At 52.6% G+C, this 25,118-nt stretch overlaps 1 protein-coding gene across 11 annotated transcripts in view; it reads left to right on the top strand.

Annotated features, from left to right (window-relative positions):
* ARHGEF7 (Rho guanine nucleotide exchange factor 7) overlaps positions 1-24,206 on the top strand; it is a 130,425-nt gene extending 106,219 nt beyond the window's left edge. For 6 of the 11 annotated variants that reach the window (XM_036081644.2, XM_078070077.1, XM_036081653.2 and 3 more), the window contains 8 exons: positions 185-324; positions 2,812-3,036; positions 5,058-5,151; positions 9,596-9,685; positions 12,514-12,690; positions 20,439-20,538; positions 20,727-20,781; positions 21,662-24,206. In XM_036081644.2, coding sequence (XP_035937537.2) covers positions 185-324; positions 2,812-3,036; positions 5,058-5,151; positions 9,596-9,685; positions 12,514-12,690; positions 20,439-20,538; positions 20,727-20,781; positions 21,662-21,784 — 1,004 coding nt within the window. In that variant the 3' untranslated portion in view covers positions 21,785-24,206. Of the gene's footprint in view, positions 1-184; positions 325-2,811; positions 3,037-5,057; positions 5,152-9,595; positions 9,686-12,513; positions 13,547-14,484; positions 15,362-20,438; positions 20,539-20,726; positions 20,783-21,661 lie in introns of those variants that run through there. The other 5 variants (XM_036081657.2, XM_036081667.2, XR_004913885.2 and 2 more) reach the window with 4 other exon arrangements.
* The last annotated feature ends 912 nt before the right edge of the window (positions 24,207-25,118 follow it).

Raw genomic sequence — 25,118 nt, 5'->3', positions numbered from 1 at the left:
ACAGACTTTGTGGATACTCTCTGTCACGGTGATGAGAGGCAGCTTTCCATTTGTGTGCAGATTCTTGCTGGACTGTCCAGAGGGCTGATGGTTAAGCGCTGTTCAATTCTACTCTGGGTGTGTGTGTGCCTGTGTGTGCTTTCTGCCTGTTTTCCCATTTCAGCCTGTTTCTTCTCGCTTCCAGGGAGCATGATTGAGCGGATCTTAGTGTCCTGCAACAACCAGCAGGATCTCCATGAGTGGGTGGACCACCTGCAGAAGCAGACGAAGGTCACCTCTGTTGGCAACCCCACCATCAAGCCGCATTCTGTGCCGTCTCACACCGTAAGGACCCCTGTACTTCTGCCTCCACACCGGGGGGCAGCCTTTGGTGGGTTGTCAGCGAGTGAGCAAGTACAACGAAGCGTGATCGATATTTGGACCAAGAGCACGAATACGGGCCTGATTTCCCTGAGGGTACTGGCGTGTCCGTGTGGCATCGCTGGTTGCCTCACACTGCTTCCTCCTAGGCTCTGCCTCCCTGCACGTGGTTTGCTGGCATCAGCTCCGAGGGGGGCCTGGGAGACCAGATTATGGGGGTTTTCACCTGAAACCTCAAGAGCCAGCAGTCCATGGATTTTGTATTTTTTTTTTTTTTCTGAGAATCTTAATTATTGTTTTGATTTTAAGAAATCCATTCATCTTCTACTTAGAAGAGCTCACCAGCTCTTTGACTTTTTAAATACTTAAACATTTCAAAGTATCTCAGCACAAAGTGTCCATGTTTAAAACCTCTCTTTCCTGGTATTTTATGCTTAAGAGACTGGTATCAAGTCCTTGTAACCTCCCTCAACTTTCTCCCACAATATTGAAGCATACACACCTTTTCACAGGTGACCTGTGAATGCACAGTATTTCCAGGTGGTCGGTTTTCCTTGCATCCCTATTAGATGGTCGTGATCTTTATTTGGACTTTCTACCATGTGGTTTGTTTCTACATTCATTGTCCTTAGCTGTCAGGTTTTTGCTCAGGAAGAGTGGCTGTAGTGGAACGTCTTTTTTTTAATGATTGATTTATTTGAGAGAAAGCGCACTTGTGTAAGCGGGGGGAGGGGCAGAGGGGGAGAGAGAGAATCCTCAAGCGGACTCCCCACTGAGCAGGGAGCTGGTCGTGGGGCTTGATCCCAGGACCCTGAAATCATGACCTGAACCCAAATCAGGAGTCGGACGCTCAGCCGGTTGAGCCACCCAGCTGCCCCTGTAGTGTAACATTCAGCTCAGTTCTACCTTACTTGGTTTCTCTTGACAGTTTGGAGGTTGAGACTACTTGTTTGCTTTAGCTAACGTTTCATTTTGACTGGCTCTGCCATTTATAACTTCTCCATACTTTAAAAAAAAAGATACTAAAGAGGCTTAGCTTACATGGAACTAAATTTGTTCCAGAGATATTGTATGTATATGTGAATGTTTATAAAGAAAAATGGAAGTGCTTCTTCATAGTGTCAGCAACACCTTGAAACCAAACAGAGGGATTTCACACCAGGTAAAACTTTGTTCTCTGAACACTGGCGGTGTTTCTCACAAACAGGCATTTGAAATGTTACATATTTTTCCTAGAGAATTTTCTCTTTGAGGTGTTATGTATTCTCCCTGTGATCTAGCTGTGTCCAGCTGGAATATTCTCATTTTAGCATAGACCATTCCCTCTTTTGACTTTTTAAGGAGAAATAAATCCCAATATTATTTACTATGATGTTACTGCTAGAAGAGATGTTCTACATAATTTCGCTTTGTGAATTACGTAGTTTCAGAAAACTGTTATGTAGTGGTTGTATAACCTGTTACAAGACACGCACACGCACACACGCACACGCACGCACACACACGCACACACACACACGCACATACACGCGCGGACGCGGCCGGGATGGGCCCGTGGTTACTGCGGGGAGTTTCCTGCTCTTGCCCTGGGGTGCTGTGGCATGAGCCACTGCCAGGCTCCTCATTAAGCGTGTGTTTCAAATAGGCAGTTCTTTTGAATGATGATCTCACCCTGATTTCCAGCTCATAGAACACTTCGCTCTTTTATTAAGCATGCCTTACTGTTTTGGGTAATTTGAGGTCATTGGCTGATTTTGAGTATTATTTTATTGAACATTTTTGCATTTAATTGTCACTGTAATGGAATATTTTGGGGTTTTCTAGGAATATGAACCCCATTATCTTTCTGAGAAACTAGATTTTATATAACTTTATTTTGATTCAAGCTGGTTTTTCTGAGAAAATAACTTGTTTTACCCTAGGGATTGGCAAAATTTTTCTGCAAAGAGACCGTAAAATACTTTCAGCTTTACAGGCAATATGGTTTCGTACTTTGGTTTTATAGCCATCAACAGGAATGGGCCTGGCTATGTCTTGGGAAAACTTTTTAAATGGAAACAGGCATTTATCCCACCCCTAAATCACCAGGCAGTAAATATGTGACTGGGGAGAATTACCCTCCCCCATAACCACATTCTCAGTACAAGAAATGCCTGTTCTTTTACAAAATTCTGATCTATGCTAAGTGGAACACCTTGTTGCAAATGCTACTCCGTGGCAAATAAAGGTGGCATGGGGTGCTTGGGTCTGGGCCTCCACATCCTGCTGCCTGCTCCCCCAAGCTGCCCTGACGCACAGTAGACGGGTGCCCCAGAAGCTGACTGCTTGGGGTTGGAGAGTAAAGAAATGATGACAATCTGGGAGTGTTTTAGAAATGGGCAGAACCTCGTGGGTCTGGTTGAGGGGACCCTGATGGCAACTGTGGTGTTTCACTCTCTCTTCCCCTTGTAGCTCCCCTCCCATCCGATCGCCCCGTCCAGCAAGCACGCGGACAGCAAGCCGGTACCCCTGACGCCTGCCTACCACACGCTGCCCCACCCCTCCCACCACGGCACTCCGCACACCACCATCAACTGGGGGCCCCTGGAGCCTCCGAAGACCCCCAAGCCGTGGAGCCTGAGCTGCCTGCGACCCGCACCCCCCCTGCGGCCCTCGGCTGCGCTCTGCTACAAGGAGGTGAGGTCTGGGCGCAGGCGAGTGCGAACTTGACATCTCGGCGTGTTAGGTTGTCTGTTCTGTGCTTCATTCTGTATTTGTGTCTGTGATTCTGTGACGTAAGACAAATACAAACTCGCCTCAGAACCGTGAAGGTCCGCCTTGGTTCTTCTGACCTTCCCTTCTGCTTCGGCTAGCATTAGATGCTCTGTGCCCTTCGCGGATGCGCCTTGCTTCCTGCCGCTGGGAGCCTGGAGCTCACCCGTCTCGGGTGAGCCTGAGTTCACTTTGTGCACCTGATCCATGGTGGGTCTTGCCGAGGCTTTCTGACCCTTTTCCAGGGGCGAGTGAGGGCCGCCCCGGAACCCTGCGTTGGTCACCGGGAGCTATTTGAGAGGAGGAGAACATGCACAGATGAAAGTGGAAGCACACGGCTCTGCAGCTCTGTATTGGAGAGCTGCGTCTGCGGCATGTCCGTCTTGCACGGTCACACCAGGCTGCTGACGCTGCACCTGTGTTCAGGACACAAACTACCTTAACTACCTGAGAAATACTTGCACTTGAGGAAGCTCATGACGGAAGTGCTGGGTGTGGTCATGAGCGTGAGTAGGCGTGCACAGCCTGAGTGCGAGTCTGAGCGCAGGGCGTGAGGTGGCACGTCCTGGGGCACTTCTCCTCGTCCGTCTGAGGTCGCGTTTGCCCGAGGCCCTGGACCCCCCCATCCTTGCCAGCAGCCCTACATGTTTTACGACCCACAGAAGTATTACATAGGTGATGATCCGTCCTTGATGTGTTTTTGTTAATGAATTTTGCTATTTGTGACCTCTGTCTTGCTGGTGATCATGTGCCCAAGTCCGAGGTGGTTTTGCTGCGGGCAGTTATGTGACGAATGTGGGGATCTGTGACCCATTCAGCCTGTGCAATGGTGCCGGCCGTGCCGGTGGGGGTCTCCCTGCTGTTGAGGAAGGGTGGGCGGAGAGCGTCCAGTCATGGAGCACAGAGCATGAGGGGAGAGGTGTGGCCGTGAACCTGAGCATCTGGTTTTGCTGTCTGGGCTGCACCTGCTTTGCTGGACCCAGTGCTGGGGTAACTGTGGCCTCGTGTCCCTGAGCCCCTCCAGACCCTTCGTGCAAGTCCTGGGCCCACGGGTGGGGGGACGTGGCCTGCGTGAGCATGGCGTGCTGCCCGGGGCTGTAGAACACTTGCTCTAGTTACTTCTCTGGACACTGATTTCTGCCACATTTTTAAAAGCCTGTACAGTTTAGCAGAAGAGATTTTGAAGAGCTACCTTCCAAAACCAAGCTGTGTTCCTTCTGTGCTCTTGGTCTGATTCCTCCCATAGCCCATGTCACGTTGGCTTCCTATCGTAAGACTCACGAAATGTTTGTGTGACTTGAGTGATGCAGCAGTGAGAACTCACCAGGATCTCATACATGCCTGGCCGCCGGAGCCTGGCCTGTCCCTGCGGACCTTCTCTGCGGTCTTTAGTCGCTGTGTTTGAGAGGGAAGGGGCGGATCGTCGCATCGTGCCTCCGCCATGAGCTCGTGTGCCCATGCCAGGGCTGGGGCCGGTGCTCTGTGGTCCGTGCGTCTGCACTCAGAGCCTACGGGCAGATCTTCTTCCCTTTCCTCCTTTCTGGAGGCTTCTGCCTTTCCCCGAAAAATAGCCTTAGTTTTCCTGATCGCTTTCTGGTTCGCTGCAGCAGATGGGTCTGCTCCAGAATTAGCAGCATGCGTGCATCTGTGGCTGGGTCAGCCCGCCTGCCCGCCTGCCCGCAGCACCTCCACACTGTGCCGTCACAGTGCCGACGGGTCCGAGGGACACGAGGGTTTTCATCAGAGCCTGTGCCTCTTGCTTTTGCTTTTATATTAATGCTCAGCAGCTGGCCAAGGAAGCCCAGCACAAGTCAAGTAGGGAGTTCTTTACCTTGAGCGGCTGTAGAAACTTCTATTTCGTGCTGTCAGTGACTCTCACCGTCACGCCAGGAAAAATTCCTGCCTTTGGAATATGTCAGCACTTTTTCCCCTTTTTCTTTCTCTAGGATCTTAGTAAGAGTCCCAAGACCATGAAAAAGTTGCTACCTAAGCGCAAGCCTGAGCGGAAGCCTTCCGACGAAGAGTTTGCACTGCGGAAAAGTGAGTACACGCCACGTGTGGCTGAGGACATGGGCCCGTCTCGGGCGCAGCGCGCATGGCGTAGACAGAGGGCTGGTGGCTTTCCGGAGGCGTCAGCTGTCGGGGTCTGAGCCTTAATGTCTTGTCTAAAGGACACTGAGGAGCAAGGGCAGTGAACCCTTCCAGCGGTGACGCCCACGAGCAGGAGAGCTGCCTAGTGATGAGGCACATGCGTGGTTTTCCCCTCGATGGAACGGCTTGCGGTCTCTTGGCCTCTGTGATCATTTGTTCTGGGAACCCAGGCCAGGGGTGCAGGGGGACCACCTGTTCTGTCCGGCCCCCTCCTTGGCCTGGGCTGCACCAGGTGTCTCCACATGTCCGGGGACACCCCCACTTTGCTCCGCAGCCCGAGGTCTCGCTTTTCCCTATATGCGTGTCTGACCCTCGCTGCCCGGCTGTGAACTCGGGAAATGCCGGAAGTGGCGCTGGATTCGGCACTTGATCTCCCGAACAGCCTCTCCCATGGGAGATGCTCCGTTGATAGATGGTGAGCAAGTAGAGCTATTTCGAGAAGTGACTGGAGAGATTGTGCATGTGCCCACCCGCTGCTTGCCACTGCTGAGCTGGTTTCCCGGTGCCACAGGCAGGAGGGGCTCCGTGGCCGCAGACGGCTGTGGGACTGTCTGCACTGCAGGAGGACCTCAAGGGGGGGACGGCCCAGGCAGTGGCAGCCTCAGGGAAGGGGTGGGCTCTGCCTCCTTGCCGCTGTGGCCCGGGACCTGTCACGGGTCTTCCTGACTTTGTGGAGCATTGCTCTTTTTTTTTTTTGCTGTATTTATTTGGGACCTTTCAGGGATTCATTTATAAAAGAAGACTCGTGGCAGAGGTGTTTGTAGTCAGAACGTGAGTGTGGCTGATGTCACTCCAGGGAAGGGGGCCGCTTGGTTCTGGGGCTCTGCAGGATCCCTGGAGTCCAGGGGGCCTGCACAAGGGCCGCCTCCCCCACTCGTCCTGATATGGGTGATAAGCTGGAAGTGGTAGGTGCAGGGAGGGGCCTAGAGGCAGCTCCACGAACGTGAGCGCTCACACCGCTCGGCACTGCAGTGGGCACGGCGTCGCTTGCCATCATGGCGGTCCTCCCCCAGATCCTGAGCATGCAGAGCAGGGTTGCACTCCCAGGACACTAATGTACGGGTGAAGAGAGAGCCCTGCCTTGGGGGCTCCGGAGCCGCTGCCTGGGCTGCTTTCTCCACCCGGTGCCCTCTCCCCACACCTCCCAACTGCGCCCTCTGAAGTGGCCCAGCGGCCCTCCCTCCCCCACCCTTTGCACCAGCACACTACCTGCCTGTTTAGTCTCCTGTCTGTTTCTACTGAAGGGTAGGTCCATGGGACAGCAAGGAGCCCGTGGGCCCACGTGGGAGGTGGTGGGGTTGGTAGTGCGAGCTGATTCCCAGAGGCGCCCTGAGCAGATGGGCCGCTGCAGTCCTGCGGTGAGCAGAGGGTGTGATGGGCCTTGCTTCGACCACGATCGCTGACTGCTGTGTTGAGTTGAGGCGAGCAGAGGTGGGAGTAGGGAGGCCAGGTAGGAGGTGAACGGATCCAGGTGAGGAAGATCGGGTGGTGGCTGGCCCAGGTGATGCCGGTGTAGTGGGCCAACGTGGACAGAGTTCAGATTTCTTTGAAGAGGGAGCCCGCAGCTGTGGTTTCTCAGCCGGGGGTGACTTTGCCCCCTCTGGAGACACTCGCGTCTGGAGGCCTTTCTGGTTGGTACAGCTCGTGTGGGCACTGCTGCCTTACAGTGACTAGAGGCCAGCGATGCTGCGACATGTCCTAGAGCCCACGGGACTTGTCCCCCTCCCCCCGCGCAGTCTTGCCGAGGCTGGGAAGGGTTCCTGCAGGAGGAATCCCAGGCCCGAGGCCGGTGGAAAGGCGGGTGGTGAGGATTCGGAGCCGCTCGCGTGCTGACACGGCTGCTCAGGCCATGAGATGCGATGTTGGGTCTGGGGAGCTGAGGAGCCAGCGGAAGAAACTTGGAGGGACCGGGGGCTGAAAGGGAACCAGGGATCCCATGTGGGTTGGAGGAGAGATGTCAGCCGTACCATAATTCCTGTACCTCTCTGGTGCTCCCTGAAGTCACACGGAGCTTTCCCAAGTTCTTTTAGTCTTGCTGACATTCAGAGTCCTGGAAGTTTCTGTTTGTGGGGTGGCCTGTGCCACGTCGGGACTGCGAGGAAAGCAAGCTCGGTGATAGCCATGAACTCCGTCCTGGGGAGGCCAGCGAGCGTCCTTTCTGGGTCCGTGCTGTCTCTGGGCGTCGGGTGATGCGTGCGTACCGACTCACCTCCAGCGTAGCTGTCTGATCCTGTCATCTGGACAGGTGCCCAGGCACAGATTGCGGTCCCCTGGGCAGAGGTGGAACGACGTGCCTGTGAAGTTGCCGTATTCAGCAGCTCCTGAAATGAAGTGAGGAAGACCCTCTGTTACTCCTGAGGGAGGAGCTTGTCGTGTACATCATGGGCTCCAGTCAGTGGGCGATAAGTCCATTTCTCAATAGCTCTTCAACTCTGGGTGCTGAAATTTGTGTTTTCTTTGTAAATTTTATTTTGAGTGTAGTTGACCCACAACATTAACGTTAGCTTCGGGCGTACCCCGTGGTGGTTTGATGTCTGGATGCTCTGCGAGGCCCAGCACCAGTGTGGCCCCCGTGTGTCATGAGCACACAGCGCGTCCCACCATTGACTGTAGGCCCCGTGCTGGGCCTCCCATCCCCGGGGCTTACTCAGGCCTTAACTGGAAGCCTCGATGCCCCACTCCCCCTCATCTGCTCTGTTTACCTAACCCCGAGCCATCAGTTCTCTGTGTTTACCAGTCTAATGCTGCTGTTTGTTCATTCATTTGTTTTTATTGTAGATTCCACATATGCGTGAAATCATGGTATTTGTCTTTTTTAGTCTGACTTACTTCACTTGGTGTAATATACTCTGTCCGCCCATGTTGTCACAGATGGCACGATCTCATCCCTTTGTGGATGCACAATATTCCTGTGTGTGCGTGCGTGTGTGTCCACCACCTTCCTTATCCATTCATCTGTTGGTGGACCCTCGGGTTGGCTGCTTCCATAACTTGGCTGTTGTAGACAATGCTGCAATAAACATACGGGGGCATGTATCCTTTCACATTAATGTTTTTGTTTTCTTTGGGTAAATACCCAGTAGTGGAATTACTGGATCATATGGTATCTTAAGAAAAACAAAGCTGGAGATATCATAATTCCAGATTTCAAGATATACTACGAAGCTGTACTAATCACAGTAGTATGGTAGGTACAAAAATAAACACATATGCCAGTGGAACAGACTAGAGCCCCAAACCCATGATTACATGGTCAGTCCGTGGCAAAAGAGGCAAGAATATATCATGGGAAAAAGAACAGTCTCTTCAAACAATGGTGTTGGGAAAACTGGACCACTTGCTTACAGCATACATGGAAATAAACTCAAAGCGGATTATAAAGACCTAAATGTGAGACCTGAAACCCTAAAAATTCTAGAAGATACTGGTATTTATTTTTAGTACAGCATATTTGATTTGCCTTGTATATATATCTTACTCTCATAAAATGTTGAGGCTTTATATAGCTTCTAAATACTTAAGCTTTCCATTCTTCCACATTTTTATTAGAGTAGGTGAACCTTTTAAAATACATACCCAAGTGTAATATCTTAGAAAATACAAAAAAATGTAGAAAACGTAGTAAAACAGAGAAGAGGAATAGTTCACCCCATAGGATCATGTGAAGTCTGGTATGTGCGAGGCACTGAGTCCAGGACTGATAGCACTCGATGTTGTTAGTCTGGAAGCTTCTCTCCTCCTCCATGCCTGTGGTCTGAGTACACGAAGCCAGTGTCTGGAGGGATCTGTGGTTGGACAGGGCTGGAAGAACACTGACAAGGTCTTGGTAGTGCTTTGTGACCATCCGGGATGAGGATGGGATGAAATCTCTCATACGAACGGGGGATCAGAGGAAATGCTCTTTCTGGAGCTCTCCAGGGTCTTCATGCTGCCCGCTGTGGGCTCCCCGCTGCCCCATCAGCACTGGGGATTGCCAGACTTCCTTATGTTTGTCAGGCCAGTGGGTGAAAACCTGAGGCTTTGTTTTGTTACTTCTTAGCAAGAAGAAGCCTCTTTTCTTAAGGTGTTTTTGTGTCACTTGTTCCTTGCCCTTTTTTCAATTCCAGCATGGGAGGATGCTGTTTTTCCTACGGACGAGTAAGACCACTTTTACATATTTAGGGTACTAGCCTTTTGCTAGATATGTTGCACATAAAAAATATTTTAAAAACATAGAACCGTTTTATAAATATTAGAAAACCGTTATCTGATAAAAGAGAGAAATTGTTTTTTAGTTCGTGACCTGTTCTACTTGTCACTTTTACCTTGATTGTGGCGTCTCGTGTCTTGACAGGCACGGCCGCTTTGGAAGAAGACGCGCAGATTCTGAAAGTCATCGAGGCTTACTGCACAAGCGCCAAAACGCGGCAGACGCTCAACTCAAGTAAGTCTCACCGTCTCGGACTGCGAACTGCAGCGGCTCGCTGGGGTTAGAGTCCCATCGAGGGGCCTGTGCTGGGCCCTGGGTGTGGCCGTCAGTGAGGGCCACTTGGCTGGCCCGCCCGGCGTCCCTAAGGCCCCGCAGAGGGGCTGAGCTGCCAGTAAGAGGACGCATTTCTACAGAACGTTCTGCTGGGGGACTCTGAGGAGGTGCTGCCACGGTGTGGAAAGCTTCTGCTTAGTCAGGAGATGTGCTTAGAAGACAGAAGATGGGTTCAGTTATTTTTAAGCTCTTTAAACTATTGGTTGATAGTGGGACTTTCTTCCTTAAGATTCGTAGAATTGTCAAAAATATAAGTCTAGAGCAAGTCTTTTTTAGCAGTGCCCCCACCCCCCGCTTTTCTAAATGATGCATTTAAACATTTTTGGAAGTGGACCCCAACTAATTTATGTGGTGGATTTCAGCACCACTGAGTTTCCTGTATCTTTACACACAAGGTCTCAGTTGAGGAACCTTAATCTGTCGGGACAGGAAAAGGTGGGCTCTTTTTGTCTTTAACCTCCCAGCGTTGAAGGGGGAGTGCAGCACGGGGTGCAGACGCAGTGGGGCGTGTGGTTCAGGAGGAAGGGTCGCCTTCCCCTCTCCCTGGGGCCAGGACCACAGGCACCACTGGGTGTCCTGCACTGTCCTTTCTAGGTGGGCTTTTTGGGGTTTGTTTTGGTTTTGTGCGAGAACTGGTGTATGTATTCTGGCTTAGAAACTGGTTTCTGTTAGGTTGTGAGTCTTGGATTCCCTTTCTACCCTGACTTTGGGCACATTGCTGATGACTGCTTCATTCCTACCACCTCTACTTTGGTGGTTCAGATCTGCATCCTGGCTCGTGTCAGACTAGTTCTGATAAAAAGGACAGGGGGGAAAGGGAATTTTCACCCGCTTTAGCTTTTGTTAAAGATGGCGACAGCTAAAAAGGGCTGGCAGGATTGAACCCCATGGGCAGTCTGCAGATCACCTAGAAACTTCCCTGTGGCCGGTGTTTTAAGTGTCTGGTCTGCGCATTGAGACTCTTGTTTGTCCTTGTCCTGTGAGAACACTTACTCATAGTAACTGGTCAGCAGAGTGGGGGAGACATGGAAAGGCCTGGAAGTGGGGTGTACGTCAAGGCAAACGGTCATTTGTAAATACAGTTTGTCTTTTGATACTGGTTTTATAGATTTGGTAAGAAACCGTTTTAAGTTTTAGGTTATATAAAATGTGGCCATAGTGTTTTGGGTTTTGAATTTGAAATTTTGAAGAATTCTCTCAAATTACTTGAAATAAAATTGTAAAGTGGTAGTCTCAGGTAAACAGACCAGGTAACATGAGCTTTGTGTGTGTGTTGGTGAGAGCTTCATCTGTTCATCAGGGAGACGGTGCCTCATGATGTCCCCATGGCCTCGCTGCTTTGGTTGCCTGGAAGGGACGGCCCGCAGACCGTGCGGCTTATCTGTCATCCGTGTCGCGTGTCTCCAGTTCTCCCATGTCAGAGCAGCTTTGCACGATACATGGATTTTTATTTTCAGCTGATACTGTGGGCTAAGCACTCTGGGGCCTCGTGTGTCCAGTCCTAGCTGGCTGTGACCCTAATGCTCTTAGGACCAGATAGGATGGGGGAATGGGTCCTTGGTGCTGGAAAGGTAGTGTGGGATTACAGTGGACGCAGCTCTTCTCATACTACATTGCTTCGTAAAAACAGGGTAATATGCTTTACCTAAAATTCACCTCCTTTCAGTGTATGTTTGGATGCCAAGAAGACATTATAAAGCCAGACATCTTTGGTATCGATTTCTGTCTCAAGGAAGTAGTGACCTTCATTAGACTCCAGGGATTTAGTTGAAGGAATCCAAACTGGCCCACTGCTTGTTCTTGTTATGGTTTGGGAATGGAACGCCCTTGGAGCAGAAGCAGGACTAGGACGGAGCCCGCGGGTGCTGTGGTGTGCCCTGTCTGTCGCGCAGTGTCCCTGCATGCCTCCCTCACAGCTGCCTGGCCGGTGCCCTCGCTCCCAGCTGCTGACTGCTCTCGGGCTTCTTTCTGTTCTCCCATCTTGTGCCCACTGTGTCTGTCGCCCTCCTGTTAACACAGTGGCTCTCGGCTCATCGTGCCTCTTGTCCTGCCGGTAAAAGGGTCTGCATCAGGACTGAGAATGTTTGAACAGGCCTCCCACTTTTTCTCTTCCCCTGGCCGAGCTCTGGGGTGCAGTGGCAGGAAGGGGGGGCCCAGAGGGACCCGGACGCTGCGTAACCCTTTTCTCCACCCTGAAGTTTTTACAGTGGTGGTAGTTTGATAAGGTAAGTTTAGACCCCATCATTAAGATGACTTCTGGGGAGTTCTAGTCTGGCAAAGGGAGAGCTGAAGAAGTCAGTCCAAAAACCCTCTGAAGCTCCCGCTTCAGTATGTCCACTTCAGAATAAGACACAGCTCCTAATGAAATGCGCAAATGGCTCCTCTTACAAATGTCCTGAACGAGGCTCACGGTTAGTAGACTGGGATAGAATTGTTGACCTGGGAAATGTCTGTGGAAGTATCTGCGGACATGGGCTTATGTGAGGGACCGTTTGGGAACAATATTGTGACTTAGGTTTATTTAAATAATCCAGTTTTACTCTGAGGGTTGTGCTATTAAAACCCACCGTAAATAAGGAGAAATGAACATTGTTGCCAGTTTTTAACAATATTTTCTCTCTTCCTTCTCTTCCCATCACCTTTTGCTTTTGTTTTCATGTTTTTGGTTGTGGCTCTTCCTGTCCGTCCCCTCCCCCCTCTGCCTGTCACTCCATCCCTCCCCGTCGTAGCATGGCAAGGCACTGACCTGATGCATAATCACGTCTTGGCTGACGACGACCAATCAAGTCTAGACTCCTTGGGTCGTCGCAGTAGCCTTTCCCGTCTGGAGCCTTCAGACCTCTCGGAAGACTCTGACTATGACAGTATATGGACAGCCCATAGTTACAGAATGGGTTCTACATCTCGTAAGAGCTGTTGCTCATATATCTCTCACCAGAACTAATGCACTTCTGAGCTTTTCTTAACAAATGCTTGTTGTATCGCAGCCTGCTTTTCTTAGATGTTTTCTTGCTGTTCCTTGTCTTTTATGTGATATTTTAACAACTTTTGAGAGCATTGCTGGTATTTCCCATTGTACTGTGTGGAGGCCCACTTGCCAGTTCGACCGTCCGTTCGAGCTGCCGCGGTGGAAGGAGACGGTGCGCTCACGGGGCCGCGCCCGAGGGTCCTCCCCTCCGTGGGTGGTGGTGGCTCTCCAGCTCTGAATGGTCTGGGTTCCTGTTCTCAGTGTAGCACCTGTCTCATTTCTTTGTGGACACAGCTGTGTGAGCACTTTCCTGTTTTATACGAGACCGTACAGGTTTGTGATCTAAGTGCCAGCACCACAGGGGCGACTCTGGCCTTACACGGGGTCTCAGTGTTCTGTGTGCAGCAGCCCCACTGGTGAACGAGCTGTGGAGAGAGGCCAAGGAGAGCGCGCTGGGAGCGTGGGGTCAGTTCCGACAGCCGTGTCCTGAGGAGCCCCCAGGGCGCTTAGCCGCCAGGCAGGGCTGTGTGTGGGTGTGGCTCATCAGGGTGCCTCAGACGGCCGTCCCACGTCCCCGTTTGCCCGGGGTGGGGGCGGGGGGGCGGGGGGTCTCCGAGGGCCGGGTTACTGTCAGAGCTCAGACCCTCCCCCACAACTCACGCCCGACTCTCCTTACTTGGAGCAATCGCTCTTAACTGGCGCTTAGCACACCCGTGCCACTCCACTGAAGATTCAGGCCAAACTCGGAAGCCCTCGGCCTCTGAAGGTGTACATGCGACTCCGTTCAGAGCCAGGTGAGTGCGTGGCTTCAGTCCCGGCCTGGCTGTCCCCCCACATCCCTGTCACGCTGCCTGCGACGGACACGGGCTTTGTTTTCAGCAGCTAGCTGCCGTGAAACTCCATTTACAGCAGCCCGTCCTCTGTGACCCCCATTCCTGATTGTCACGGGGACATCTGAGTCCATTGAAGACCTCGGTTGCCATGTCACTCACTTACAAGAACATCTCAGATTTGGAGGGAACTCCCTCACTTGCCTGGGATTTGTTGTAAGGAGATTTCACGGGTCTCTCTCAGACGAATTTCTGCTTCAGAAAGAACTGAATGTGACCTGTTACATTCAGTCGTGGCATCCAGATCCACATCTGGTCATTGTTCTCTCCCATGCATGCTGTACTTGGTGTTAAAATGGAACCTCAGGGTTGTGTTTTAAGTATTCATTGAAACCAGCTTCAGAAAACAAGATGCCATAATACGTTGGGAATAACCTGTTTTCCTCTCCTCAGGGTGGCTGTGATCTCTGTCCTCCCCCGGCCCCCAGCAAAGCCCCGTAGCCAGTGTGTGATCTTGTTTGCGCAGGGACAGCCGGGCTGCAGCGCCCTAGTCGGCCGGGCGCCGGTGGACCCTGGCGGCAGCGTGTTGCTTAGCGGGTCACATGCCTTCAGTACTGCCCGCGGTGAGGTCCTGAGGAAAGCCAGGAATTCCAGATAGGTCTCTGTTGCCACACAGCTGTCGAGCTGCTCACGCCATCTGGAGATTTCATACTTTTATATCATTTAGTATAAATAAGAAAGTTGAGGAGCAATCTTAAAATTAGTCAGAGCCCAGTATTAACCCACGGTAGAGATGGGGTTTATATGTATTCAGCCGAATAGTCAGTGGAAGTTTGGGAGAAGTAGGACTACGAAGTTCATGCAGTGAACTTAGCAGCAGTTGTTGTGTTTTGTACGTACAGTGGCCACTCTTCTGACGCTGATGGTAGGATGTCTGTCTGTCTGCTTTGAGGCTGCCGTCGGTGAGTTGGCGTAGCCGCCCCAGCCAAGAAGCCTCAGCAAGCGCGGGGCGCTGTGGTACTTCCTTACCACCACGTGTCGTGTGGGTCGTCCTCCGGAGACCTCTCACGTCCCGTCCTCCGAGGTCTGACGCTGTCCCCTCAGTCCTCTGGTACCAGTTAAAGCCCCGTGCGCGGTGGTTTTGCTGATGCTGGGATCCCTGCATCACACCGCCCTGGCTTCTGGTCGTTTGGGCTTGTTTCGAATGTCTGCACCATTTGCTCTTGTGACCTGGTCGGAAGTGTTAGTGCCACAGGCCTGGAAGTGGTCCCGGGGGGCCGTGGCGACGTGGCACCGGAGGGCGGGGACACTCCGTCCGTGGGGCTGCAGTCACGGTGAAATGGAGTCTGCTTGGGGCAGCTCCGTCCTGGCCGCGTGCGCAGTTAGTGCGTAGTGTGCGGGCGCGGACCCTGCACCCGCAGGTGGGTAGAAGCCGTCCCGGGCCTTCCGTGGGGGCCTACGTGGTGTGGACCTTGAGTTTACCCTTGCCACGGTATATAAGCTATATTAAGTGTGTGTTTTGCGTAAAATTGCCAAAACACAGTAATGTGTATATAGTGGTATAAGACCTTGAAAAAAAATCTCTATATTGTGTTTTTTCTCTGTGAACGGGAAAGCCATTTTTAGCGGGTGACGGCCATGTGAAGACTCCGTTGGATGTACACCTGAAGGTTGCATTGTACTGTACGCATATTGTCTGTGGGTGCATACGGCCATGACGTGTTTGTTTTATAAAAAGACCTCTGTTATGTACAGTTGAAATAAATTTTGCATTTGCTAGCCTGTGGCTTTTAATATTTGTTACCTGGGGGGCGGGGGAGTAGCATAGCTTTTGCAACTGAGTATGATTTGGCTCTTCTCCTGTATGTTGTCTTCCAGAGGAAGGCCAGGCGATGGGACACCTTCTGTCTGCTCTGGTAGAGAGACATGCACTTCCTTAGAATAAATACATTCTAGACAACACAGGGTCACTCCTGACACGCTTTTATTTCCTTTCTCCCTCTTTTTTTAAAGAAGTTTTCGGTCACTGAAAGGCTTGTCTTCAGAAAGAAGCACTCTTGGTTTTGTTGTGCATAAATGGAAAAAAAAAAAAAAAGCCTAACTTTAATAGATTTTTTATTTTTTTAAGACTAAGGTCAGTTTTAATCTTTGTTTTATAAAGTGCATGCCCAGCTGGCTAAGAAGTGAAAAGGAGTGTCCGCGTGGGGCTAGGGAAGGGTGCAGATGGTTCCCTAAGGAGATTCCTCACATTTTCCTAAGAAAAAAATTAGAATCCTATGATAGCCACAAATAACAAATGACCTTTGGGAGAGATTTTATTAAATAGATTTCTTTTAAAAGTTGTAATATTTTCCTTCATTCTGAAAGTTCAGTTTCGCTTGAGCGTAATTAGGTGCAGATTTTAGAAAGATGATGAATTAGAATTTATGGAGTTCTGCCACAAATGTACTCGACTGCTGGCCAGATGAGCAGATGATCTTTTCTGACAAACACCACGTTTAGGCTTCTGATGCGGGCTGACCCTGTCACGCATACACACGCACACACGCACCCACGCGCTAGCCCTTGTGTGCCCGGAGTTGACTGAGCCGTGTGTTCTGTCAGCGTGTCCGGTCAGGTGGCAGTCCAACCATGGAGAGGCGCCCGGGCTTTGAGTCCCCTGCTCTGTGCTGCTCAGGCAAGGCCTCTGCGGTGCCGGCCCTCGCTAGATGTGTGTTCCGCAAAGACCCACGGTGCTCTGAGGGCTGCAGGTGTTGTAGGGGCCGGGATCCACGTGTCTCCAGCTGGTAGATCACACCTCTGAGGGCCCAGGCTCGCCTTCCTGCCTGCCGCCGTGTGGCAGCGTGCAGCTACCACAGCGTGTCCATCCGTGGCCTCCACAGCCAGATTCTGCGGACACGTTCTCCGGAGTCCTCCAATTGGAGAAGTGCTGGATGGGTGCTAAGTGTCGATGACAGTTCCACTGTAGTCACCCCCGTACTGAACAGCAAATCCAGCCAGCACTTGTGTGCATGTCCTTCTAGATGCAGACAGGGTTCTAGGCTAGTCCAACACCCCTTTTAAACCGTGACACACACAACTGTGGGATGTTGCTGAAAGGCGCAGCACTCAGGTGACTTGAGGAAATGCTGAATTAAAGTAAGTGAGTATTTCTACTACACACCTGGTGAAAACCGTCAGCGTGCCCCATGTGCACTGTGGACCTTCCAGAAGTGGCCGTAGCCGTCGGCATTTTCCAGAGCGATGTGGTGCGGAACCCCTGTGTTAGAAGGTGGAGGGACAGCAACATACCCCCAAACCGAGAAGGCACTTTGAGGCTGGAAAAGGAAGCAGGCGACACCATACGGTTTACACAGAGCGTTATTCTGGGGGGGACCCCCTTACTGATGGGGGGGTTGGGTGGGCGATGATCCAGGTGCTGCACGGCTACTCTCCAGGAAGTGCAGACCTGAGTCCCCAGATGGTGTAGACGAGAGGGCTGCAGCAGAGGCCGCTGTGGGGGGCCAGCGTCCGTGTGCATGGGGTGGGAGGGGAGAGACGTCTCTCTGCTCGCTACATGAACGACTTCAGGCACGTTCCAGACGAGCGCTTCTGGTCAGGGCGCACACTCCCTCCCGGGGGCCTGGAGCAGTAGCCCCCCCCGAGAGGTCACCGCACGAACGCCAGCAGGATGGACTACCGACAGCGCTCGTACCCGTTACCTCCTGGAAACACAGACCTTGAGTGTGCTGGACCATCATGAACCCATTCATCTGTGTCTCAGCCCCTCTTAGAGGATTTTAAATAAAGTGACAGAACGTTCTTGGCGGGTTCTGTTGTTTTGCCAAACTAAGTAACTCAGGGAAAACATGTTGTGATCCCTCTAAAAATACCCAAGTGATCTTTGAGATAACTTGTTAAATCTACTTTGTAAAACTTGGCTATTTCTGTAAGAACAGACTTACTTATAAACCTGGCTGGAGAACATTCCTCTATTTAATTTTCTGAAAAACCAAGTTTTCTGTCCTCGTAGAAACCTATTCTACTGAAACTAGGCGCATTACTAGCATCGTATGGATTTCTCTGCAGGCTAGTAAAAAATCTTCATTTTCCACACCAGCATCTTTCGGGAATCAAGCCGTTAAGTCCGTACATTCTGCCTATAACATTCTCAAATTTAAGCTTGTATAATAAATTCTGGTATGCTTTCAGTGTATTTCCAAAAATAACCATCGTGTGTATGCTGCTCGTGTACCAGTTCTCACGGGCTTTCAGTCCCCTCATGTTCCGTTACGTAACAGTAACGGGTTTGAAGGCTTTTGTTTTTGTGACTTTACATGGTAAAAGATATTAAATGTGATTCTTAAATTCTCAGAGCAGCTCTGCGGAGTTGGCTAGCTCCGTTCTGCTTTACGAGCCCTGGGCCTCCCTACTCGTGCGGACGGGGCAGCGCCTGCCATCTGACCCTTGTCCTTACGACACAGGGGTCCCTTGTTTGTCCTGCTGCTTGAAGCTGGGAGCGCCCCATGTCAGCGGGCAGCCCAGGAAGCTACAAGGTGTGAAAATAGCCAGGGAGAGATGCGAGGAGGCCCGTTTTCCCACAGCGCTGCCTGGTGAACTTCTCATCCTGTCGTGTCCTCACGTGGATGAGCTAATGAGACATCGTAGTTCCAGCTGGGGGTGATGGACACACAGCTGGGACCTGTTCTCATCTGACCGTAACACCGAGCGGGTGGCAGGGGCGGGGGCACTTAGGAGCCAACCAAGTTGACTCATGACCTCTCTCCATGGCGAAAATTCACTGAAACCGTTTTTTCCTACACATGTGGTATACACATTTGAATTTTTATGAATCCCTTTGTTTTTCTGGGGAAAACAGCACATGAGCTAACTAACTCTCCTGAGGAAAACGGAGGTAACGTTGCGTGTCTTGGAAGCACGGGATGTTCCACGGCCTTCAGAATTCTCACCTCGGCTGGTACTGCTGAGCTTTCCCTTATTTGTCCCATATACCAATTTCCTTCCTAAGCAGTATTTTCTGCTGTGGCCCAGAAGCCCCCGAAGGATCTAGAAGATGACGTGCCTGGAGTCGGCGCTACTCCAGGGGGCCGACTGTCAGCATAGTGATGTCTTAAGAAACATGTCCCTCTCCGGAGCCGTGTCTCGAAGGATGTTGCCCTCTGAAGAGTAATTCCCCTTGGGGATGGGTGACTGTGACGGGGTGGGGGTCTGCCCCTTAGTGGGGGGTACAGCAGTCCCTGGCAGCGACGGGGCCGGACAGGAGAGTGGCAGTGCGCTGATGCGCACCCACACCGGCTGTTGTGGCTTGTGACGGAAACCCAAGTGCCCCATCCGATCGGAGCACTAAAGTTACTGATGCCCCGACGGGCCCTTCCTTCCTTGGGCCGGAGACGTATGTACGTGCCGAAGCGCGCGCTGCGGGACACAGAACGGCACTTGCTTGCCCGGAGTTTAATCTTCTCGTGCTTGGGACGGCACGGCAGGAGGTGGTCCGCATCCTAGCTTTGTCCAGTTCCTGCTGTTACGTGTCACGGTGCGCTTGGATCTGACGTCCTTCCCAGGCTGTGCGACGGGAACGGAGCAGGTTGTGGAGTTGTCCAGGTGGCAGCAGGGAGAGTCGAGAGGCCAAGGCCACGTGGCCGGCAAACTCCAGCCCTCTGCCCTGTGGCGTGGAGCCCTGTGGCCGTCAAGCTTTGATGGTAGTTGCTAGTCCTGTTCAGAGGGGATTAAGCTGACACTGAAGTGCTGGTGAAACTATACTTGAAACCCTATCTTTAAGAAAATCGGTGTCCTGCTGAATGTCCCCGTGACGCGAGGAGGCACAGCCATCGTAGAGTTTGGCAGACTTTGTGGAAGGCAGACTAAAGGTAAACCAGGAGACAGCGAGTTGTACCAGCATCTCTGTAATCCGTTAGCAGCTGTCAAACACCAAGTGTATTTGTTTGATGGAGAAATGTTTATCAAAATACCACTTGCAGGCGTTTGCATTCTGTGGTAGATTCTTCCCTCAAATTCGCATCTGATACTTTTCAAAAATACAAGTTGTAGTGTCGTATGACCTTTAAGAAAGCACTACCTCAGATTTTCTTTTTTGTGTCCTTAAAAAAGATTGGAGTCTCCTTTCTTACCTGTGAGATATTTGGGTTTCCCGGTTTCTAAAGTACCCATCCCATGGCGCGTGTTCCTTGGGACGGGGCCCAGGCAGGCTGCAGTGTGGGCCCCGGAGAAACGGCGCACGCCTCCCTCCAGCATCGTCAGCGCTTTACCGCCTTCCGCTGGGAAAATGCGTATGTTCCAGGGAATGTCAAATGAGGTTTTTACGAAAGAAGTAATAAATCTCAGTTTTTCTAAACCACGTGTCTCAACCTTTATTTTTACTTGTTGTCCTAGAGTTAAGCATTTCGTCAGCTGTTTGCATTTATGAGCACTCTGTGCATGCCACTATCTGGCCCATCTTTCTAAAACGCCCGGAATGATTGGTCTCAACGTTTGATTCAGATGTTCCCCCCAATTTTTTTGGTATTTATTCCAAAACATCCAGGGCACTGGGGTCAGGACCTTGCTACCTGTGGAAGATTTCAGGATTTGATCCCGATTCATGAAGGAACCGAAGCAAAAGGCTGGTGCTTCCTTGCATCTAGATGCTTTAGGCATGAGAAGGACTGAGTTCGCTAGGCAGAAGTGGAGAAAATTGGTAAAAAGCTGCCCTTCCCGTGTTGTATCTAGAGAGTTTCATAACACACGATCCCCGGGATTTAATAGTAATGTTTAAGTTGTGTTATTGAGTCAGGTTTTCATTTCCACCACGGCATTCACCTGTGGGTTTGTTTGTGTTTCTGTTGTTTTAATATCATAGGTTCACGCAAAGAGTCTGCTCCACAAGTTTTGCTTCCAGAGGAAGAGAAGATGATAGTTGAAGAAACCAAGAGTAATGGTCAGACGGTGATCGAGGAGAAGTAAGCGACCCCCCAGCATTTTAGGGCGGGGAGGTGGGGGTGGGCACGAGCCTTAACCAGGCTGCTGCAGCGCGTGCGGCGCGGGATGGTTGGCGGGCAGGGCATCGTCGTGCCTCCTGGTGGAGCGCTTCCGTGCGGTGTGCTCACTCCCATCCCGGTTCAGGTGTTGGTCCCGTTTTCTGTTCCAGGAGCCTTGTTGACACGGTCTATGCATTGAAGGATGAAGTCCAGGAGTTGAGACAGGTGAGTCCTAGCCAGCTCTTTAATCTTGTCATGGGGTCAGAGGAAAGCACCGTGGGAAAAGCGAGGCCATCTGTCCCTACGCGCGCTAGCACCGAGGGACGGCCTTTCTCTGTGCTCCAGGGCCAGTTTGGTCCCCCGTGAATGGGACAGACCAGGAAATGAATTCTTAAAGTGACCTGTTCAAACTTCGTCCTGTACTGTGGGCATCATAAAGCATCTCAGGTCCTGTTGGAATCATCATTTAAAACATCCAAAAATCCTACTGGGATGTTCCACCACTTGCTGGTGGAATGCACGGTTCTTGTTCTTATAAAGTCAAGTGAACTGGGCTAAGTGACCGAGTATATTTTGCGTATTTTGGGTAAAGTACGTTGCACACCAGCTTGTGTCTGCGAGGAGTGCGTGGTGAGCCCTGTATGCGAGGCGGGGGGTTGGGGTGCGGCGCGATCTGGGCCTGGACGCGCAGTTGGCCGACCTCGCTGCGTCCTCGCAGCTTCCACGTGCTTCTTTTCCGAGTTTGAAGGGACCCCCAGCAGTGGTAGGTACAGTTTTGCGCGCCTCGGGGGTGATCGGGTTGAAGTGCGGGAAGGCAGGCTCGTGTAGCCTTTCAGCCGCTGCCACCGTTTTTCTATAAGAAGATTGTAAGATCTTCGCAAATGTGGAAAGATGCACGCAGTTCCTTTTGTAACTTTCATCCATCCTCTTGTGAGTTATGCGGAGATTCTCTCGCTCGATAGGGCTGTTCTTCCATCTGTGATTGGTCCTGCTCGTAGGAGCATCTGGGTGAATATGGCGGATTCCAGCCCGGGATCACTCCTGGGAAACAAGTCCTCTTCTGTGCCCAAGACACTCAGCCTCCTGTTGTCTGCTTCGTTTACAGGATAACAAAAAGATGAAGAAATCTCTGGAGGAGGAGCAGAGAGCCCGCAAAGACCTGGAAAAGCTGGTGAGGAAAGTTCTCAAGAACATGAACGACCCTGCCTGGGACGAGACCAACCTCTGAGGAGTGTCGTTGCTTCTTCCTCCGAGACCAGCTGGGAGACCAAGCCGGGAGCCCCACGACCCTAGCCAGGGTGACCTTCAGGGCCGCGGGGCAGGGCTGGACAAAAGTCATCTTGCTTTCTGGGCATGGAAAAGCCGGAGTTTATCCCACAAATAGAAACGGTCACATTGTTCCTGAAGAATCCAAACATGAGGTGTAGACCCTGGGGGCTGAACTCATTAATTTTACTCTGTTAACATCTCAATTACCTCATTTTGCAATAAGTGCAGTGACTACAAATCCTGGTGTTTCAGGCTTTTATTGATCTATATAAATAATTATACATACCCGTTTCTTGTAAATACTCCATTTTGAATGCATATCCGTGATTGTTGTACCTGGGCTGATCCCCCGTGCTAGAATTTCCTTCTCACTAACCTTTCGGGTCCCACAAACAGCAAGCTGTGCTCACGTGCTCGTGGGAAGCAGGGGCGCAAGGGGGCCTGGACGCGGTGCTAGACGCCTGGTTGCTTCTCCGCTGGAACCCACGTGCCCCGGGAGGACCCCCCCCTTGGGTGGGCCCGCGTAGCCCTGTTTGTGCCTGCAGCGGTACCTCAGGAGCCTTGAAAGCCTTCTGTTGAAGCAGCGTCGCTGTCACCGGCGTGCGGTGGCCCCGAGTCGGCGTCCCGGCTCAGTGAGGGAGGCTCGGGCTTCAGCCACCAACCCCGGGAGGTCCCCGTGCCCACCGTGTCCAGCTGCCGGCATCCGCGATTGCCTGCTGCGTGTGAACGGCGGCTGTCGGCGTGCCTTCTGTGCTCGGGGGAGAGCAGACTTGTCTAGACAGGCTGGTTTAAGAACGTGACAAAACGCACCGTTTGTCTCCCTCCCCCTCCCCGAGAAAGCTCCACCAGAACCTGTAAATAAACTGCATTATTTATTCCGTATTACTGAGGCCGAGGAAGGCACACCAAGGATACCGTGAGCGGACATGGCAAGTGCCAGGTGGGAGTCCTTGTCAGGCCTCTGTGAACTCCGATCTCTGTACCAGCAGCGTGCAGCAAGCCTTCCGTGCTCACTGGGAAAAAGAAAGGTTTCCCTCCTTCAGTGAGAATAAAGCAATAGACGTCCTGCCTAAAGTACTGTTTAAATGCCGGTCCGGTCCCCCCATACCTGAACGGCAGTGCGGACAGGGAGGAAGCCTGCCTGAGCCCGAGCCCAGCCCCGCTGACTTCTCTGGGCCGGGGAGGTGGGAACCTCAGAGCCCCCGGGCAGGAGCCTCAGCCACGGAGCCAGCTCGTTCCGCCTCGTGGGCAGGACACCGCGTCCCGGGAGCTGCTCTCTTCCGAAGAGGTCGGCTTCCCGTGGAGAGGATCTGGTCCCTAGAACGAGTGTTCTGTCTTTAAAACAAACAGCAGCACTACGGACTTCCCAGAAACAGCCGTGTGGCACCAGGTGGGACTTGGGCCTTGCGATGTGTGGGGTCAAGCAGCCCTTTAACTGCATGGGGATCTTCTGACGCCTTGGAACGGGGCGGCTCTGGGACTCCTTGGCCTGCTTGCCGGTGGTTCCTGTCCAGGCCGGGCTGAGCACTCGGCCCCCCGTCTGCGGCTGGCGGGCGGGTGCTGGAGCGGGGCCCTCCTGGCTGTGTGCCCAGCAGGTGTGTGCAGCTCCGCGTCCGCCTGCCCTCGTGCGGCCTTTCTGGTAGAATTCCCAGCTTCCTGCACTTCGCGTTTTGTTTGCTAGTGCTAGGACTAGAAAAGAGCCTTTTTTGGGGGAAGCCTTACTTTACAGTGCTTTTTGGTGACGCAGAAGACCTTGCCATAGAAAACACTTTGGAGTGTACCGAAGTTGGTGGTCTTGCACTCAGGGACGGTCTTCACCCCGATCTCTCCACCTTTCTCTGACGGGGGATGTTGCCGGCTGCCTCCCAGGACGGGTCTCCTAAACCTGCCTTAACTTGACTGCAGCATTGAGTGGGAACGCACGTTTCTCCCCGTCCCCGCTCTGATGGCACCGTTGGGACTGTTGGGACGCCTGGCAGATCCACTGTTGCACTAAGCTGCTTAGGGCGCAGAGTCTGAGAGCTGTTCTGTCTACAAACCTGCGGACCGCTTCCGTTTCCCTGAACTTCACAGGGGCTGGGGGCTGGCGGCGGTGGGTGGAAGGGGCCCCGTTTACCCCGAGGGCGAGGAGATAACGCACTTGAGTTTCTGCACGATGTTGAGATTTGGTGGCGGAGACTGTCCTTGGGGCTCCCGCTGTGTGCGTCGCATGCGTGCCAGGCCCTGGGACGGGGGCGCCTCGGGGTTTCTGTCCCTTCCTGCTGCCCCCGCGCTGGGTCCCTGTTGACAGTCGTGGGGCCTGTCACGTGAATGCCACCGGCTGTCCTGGCCTTGACCGCGCCTGCCCCATCATTGTCATTAAACGGACTTTCCTTACGTTACGACGTGGCTGTATCTTCTGTGACGTGCTGCGGTTTGGTGCATGTTAGCTCCACGCTTTCTTCTTAAATCTTGAAAAGTTCCGGTGTAGATGTTTGATGTTGGGAAAATCACATTTGCCTTTAAAATCTAGGGTTTGGGAATAGCTGAAGATACGTCGGATTAGAAAAAGGAGGGTTGTAGGGAAGGAGGGGGAAGGAGTAGCCGGGCCGTGGGCACAGCCCCTCGGCCGGCTGTAGAATAAGGACTTCCATCCTGGAGGACGCTCGGTAGCCCGTCTCGCGGGTGCAGTGAGGGAAGCGTCCTCCAGGGTTTCTGGGGGCCTCCTAGGACAGGTGTGACGGCAGTGCTCGTGTGCCCTTCGCTGCGGGCACCCCCTCCCGGTGGCTGCCCCGTCCCACTGAGCGGTTGCAACCCGTGTGCTCCGGCCTGCTCAGAGCTCCGGCCCTTCAGCTGAGGAGCCGAGCGGTGCCCCTCGCAGACACGAGGGTCTAAGAAAACCTCATCGGGTGACTTGGTAACCGCTCTCTTGTCCTTTCTCTGAGATTTTAGGAAGACCAGCGACGGCCCACGGATCCTGCGGAGAGACCAGTGTTGCTCGGTGCCGGTGTACCCGGCTCACATTGGCCACGGCCCCGTACTGTCCCCGACCCTCGAGGGCGGGCCACCGCCGCAGCCACACACCCGGGAGCCCGGCCGTGCGCCCTGGACACGGGGTGGCAGGCTGTCTCTGGAAGGGGCACGAGGACTGGGTGACACAGCCGCTGCCCAGAGTGCCCCTGGGCCCGGCTCTGCGCGCAGCCATGCCGGCTGCCTGGCCGCCAGGAACCCCAGTGCAGCTGGTAACCGGAGCTGGGAGGGTTTCCGTGACTTGCGGCTGGAAAGAGTCCTTCGGGAAGTCCCTCGTGTTGATC

This window comes from Halichoerus grypus, chromosome 4, assembly GCF_964656455.1.
Source record: "Halichoerus grypus chromosome 4, mHalGry1.hap1.1, whole genome shotgun sequence".
NCBI classification, from domain to species: domain Eukaryota; kingdom Metazoa; phylum Chordata; class Mammalia; order Carnivora; family Phocidae; genus Halichoerus; species Halichoerus grypus.
Note: the sequence above shows the minus strand (reverse complement) of the source record. Positions and strands in the feature narration are given on the sequence as shown.